Source organism: Myotis nattereri (genome assembly GCF_964212035.1).
Source record: "Myotis nattereri genome assembly, chromosome: X".
Lineage (NCBI taxonomy): Eukaryota > Metazoa > Chordata > Mammalia > Chiroptera > Vespertilionidae > Myotis > Myotis nattereri.
This window is the reverse complement of record NC_138078.1, coordinates 139,430,145-139,433,663: the sequence shown is the minus strand read 5'-3', so window position 1 is coordinate 139,433,663 and position 3,519 is coordinate 139,430,145. Positions and strand designations below refer to the sequence as shown.

At 56.5% G+C, this 3,519-nt stretch overlaps 1 protein-coding gene across 1 annotated transcript; it reads left to right on the top strand.

Annotated features, from left to right (window-relative positions):
* Positions 1-252: 252 nt before the first annotated feature.
* Positions 253-2,203, top strand: LOC308511891 (axin-1-like; the record flags this gene model as incomplete). Its single annotated transcript, XM_081081728.1, is given in 3 exon segments — positions 253-1,480; positions 1,483-1,974; positions 1,977-2,203. Coding segments are annotated over 3 exon segments (1,947 nt in total).
* Between the last annotated feature and the right edge of the window lie 1,316 nt (positions 2,204-3,519).

Genomic DNA, 3,519 nt, shown 5'->3' with positions numbered 1-3,519 from the left:
CCCCCGCCCCGTCCCGCCCGCCGCGCTGCCACTGAGCGCATGGGCCGCGCCCCCGCCCAGTCTGGCCCGCCCCCCGCCACTGAGCGCTTGGACCGCGCCTGGGCCGCACAGTGCTGCACCGCTTCGGGAGCCTGGCCGGGGCCCCGCCGCCGCCGCCGCTGCAGCGCGCAGGACAGATTGATTCACTTTGGAGCTATAAATACTGATGTATTAGGGTGCAGCGCTCATTGTTCATTGATGCAGAGTCTCAAAATGAATATTCAAGAGCAGGGTTTCCCCTTGGACCTCGCAAGTTTCATCGAAGGTGCCCCCAGACCTCCAGTGCCTGGTGAGGAGGGTGAACGGGTGTCCACAGACCCCAGGCCGGTCAGCCACAGCTTCTGCTCCGGGAAAGGTGTTGGTATTAAAGGCGAAACTTCAACAGCCACTCTGAGGCGCTCAGATCGGGACCTGGGGTATGAGCCTGAGGGCAGTGCTTCACCCACCCCGCCGTACTTGAAGTGGGCCGAGTCATTGCACTCCTTACTAGACAATCAAGATGGGATAAACCTGTTTAGGACTTTCCTGAAGCAGGAGGACTGTGCTGACCTGCTGGACTTCTGGTTTGTCTGCACCGGCTTCAGGAAACTGGAGCCCTGCGACTCAAATGAGGAAAAGAGACTGAAGCTGGCCAAAGCTATCTACCAAAAGTACATCCTTGATAACAATGGCATCGTATCCAGGCAAACTAAGCCAGCCACCAAGAGTTTCATAAAGGACTGCATTATGAAGCAGCTTATTGATCCTGCCATGTTTGACCAGGCCCAGACTGAAATCCAATCTACCATGGAGGAGAATACTTACCCCTCCTTCCTCAAGTCTGATATTTATTTGGAATACACAAGGACAGGTTCAGAGAGCCCAAAGCTCTGTAGTAACCAGAGCTCTGGGTCAGGGACAGGGAAGGGCATATCTGGATATCTGCCCACTTTGAACAAAGACGAGGAATGGAAATGTGACCAAGATATAGATGAAGATGATGGCAGAGACCCTGCTCCCGCCAGTAGGGTGACACAGAAGCTGCTCCAGGAAACAGCTGCCCCTTGGGCCTCCTCAAGTAGACGGTACAGCGAAGGCAGAGAATTCAGATATGGATCCTGGCGGGAGCCTGTCCACCCCTACTATGTCAACTCTGGCTATGCCCTCGCTCCAGCCACCAGCACCAATGACAGTGAGCAGCAGAGCCTCTCCAGCGACGCAGACAGCCTTTCCCTCACTGACAGCAGTGTGGATGGAATCCCACCATACAGGATCCCTAAGCAGCACCGCAGGGAGATGCAGGAGAGCGTCCAGGTCAATGGGCAAGTGCCTCTACCTCACATTCCTCGTACTTACCGAATACCAAAGGAAATTCACGTGGAGCCCCAGAAGTTCGCTGCGGAGCTCATCCACCGCCTGGAGGCTGTTCAGCAGACTCGGGAGGCAGAGGAGAAACTAGAGGAGTGACTGAAGCTGTGCGGATGGAGGAAGAAGGGGAGGATGGCGATGTGTCCTCTGCCCCCCTGGGGACCAGTCATAAGCTGCCTTTGGCCCCGGCCTGGCACAGCTTCCCACCCCGCTACATGGACGTAGGCTGCACAGGGCTGCGGGATGCACATGAGGAGAACCCCGAGAGCATCCTGTATGAGCATGTGCAGCGGGTTATGAGGACTCCAGGCTGCCAGTCACCCGGGCCTGGCCACCGATCCCCTGACAGCGGACACATGCCCAAGACGTCAGGAGTGCTGGGGGGTACAACCTTGGGGCACAGTAAGCACGTGCCCAAATTGGGGGCAAAGCTAGAAGCGGCTGGCCTGCATCTTCATAGGCACAGCCACCACCACAGCCACCATGGTGTGGCCAGGCCCAAGGAGCAGGCTGAGGCCGAGGCCATCCGCCGGGTCCAGAGCAGCTTTGCATGGGGCCCGGAGCTGCACAGTCACACAGCCAAGACCCGAAGCCACTTAGTGTGGGCACCACCCCCAATGCCAACGACAGCCTGGCCTACAGTGGGAAGGCCGGCACAACCTCCAAAAGAAATGCCAAGAAGACTGAGTCAGGGAAGAGTGCCAGTACTGAGGTGCCAGGCCCTTCAGAGGACTCAGAGAAGAACCAGAAGATCATGCAGTGGATCATTGACGGGGAGAAGAAGATCAGCAGGCACAGGAAGGCTGGCCATGGGTAAGCAGCACCTTGTGTCCTGGGGGTGTGGGCACAGACATGCATACTGGCTGGCGACCTCCAGAGCTGCTTTACCAGTGTCCAGAGTGGCATAGCCCCACCCACTGTCTTACTGCAAAACATGTACAATGGAAGCAGTTATTCAAAGGGATCCGGTTCGAGCTGTCACAGCACAAACGCGTTGACGTCTGCCCTGTGTGGACCTGTGATGGGGTGGGGTCCCGGATGCAGCTTCAGTGTCCTGGACAGGAGTGCCCACTGGTGAGGTGAGGTCAGTCTGAAGTCACCGTGCCTCTCGCTGCTGCCTCACACTGAGGAGGGGGCCTGCTGTCACATAGCTGCTCTCACACATGACACCTCCACATGAGAATGACCTAAGGCATCGGGGCAGTGAGGCAGGTACCTGACCCTTACTCCAGCCGGGGCTTCAGCAGAAGCCTCTGTGTTTACACCTGATCATACCCTCAGCAGTGGGTGGGAGAAGGTTCTTGTTTAGTGTGCATCCCTCTGAGCTCTAGATTATCCCGCTGGGCTAGTCCATCCTAAGGTGCACAGGGCTGGCTTAGATGGGCCTAGGCCAGAGGTGGGTGACGCCCAGGGGCCCTGGGCCTGGAGCTGATGGCATTTGTCCTTCAGTGGGTGGACCATCCCCTCGTTCCTCAATCTCAGATTTCCCTGACCCTCAGCATTTTGGCCATCGTTAGGGAGGACTGAATATACATGTGAGGCAAGTGAGCCTGACCTTGGGAATGAGCCCCCCCCCACCAGTGTCCAGACCCCGTTACAGCCACAAAGCCTGTCCTAGTGAGGGGTCCTCTCCAGGAGCCCCGCTCCTGCTCTGGGTGGAGTGGGTTCGATTCTCAGCTTCTCTGAATTTCTCTATTATGGGTCTATCCCAGCCAGTCCTCCCACCCCAAAAGAAGGATTTCTGTGGCTGAAAAAAGAGCTTACCAAATTAGTGCTGAGAGGTTACTAGGTCAAGGGAGGGACCTCTTTCTCAGAAAGGAGTTTGAAGCAGACCCAGGCCTAGGAACACAAAGACAGGGATTGGGATCAAAACCAGGGAAGGGCCTGTGCAAAATCCTATGGGGGCTGCTGGTTTGGAAGCAGAGTAACCAGTCCCATGCTGACAATATGGAACAGATGAGTAGTTAGGAGGACAGTGTGGGCCTATGTGTATCTAGTTCAGAGGTGGTGGTTAATAAGGACTTAAGGAAACAAGAAATGGGATGGGAGAGTGTGCTGGGGCCGCAGAGGTTGGGGGCCACAAGTTGTTGGCAGTGCTGGAAAGCCAGGCTGAAAAACTGGCATTCAGTGTAT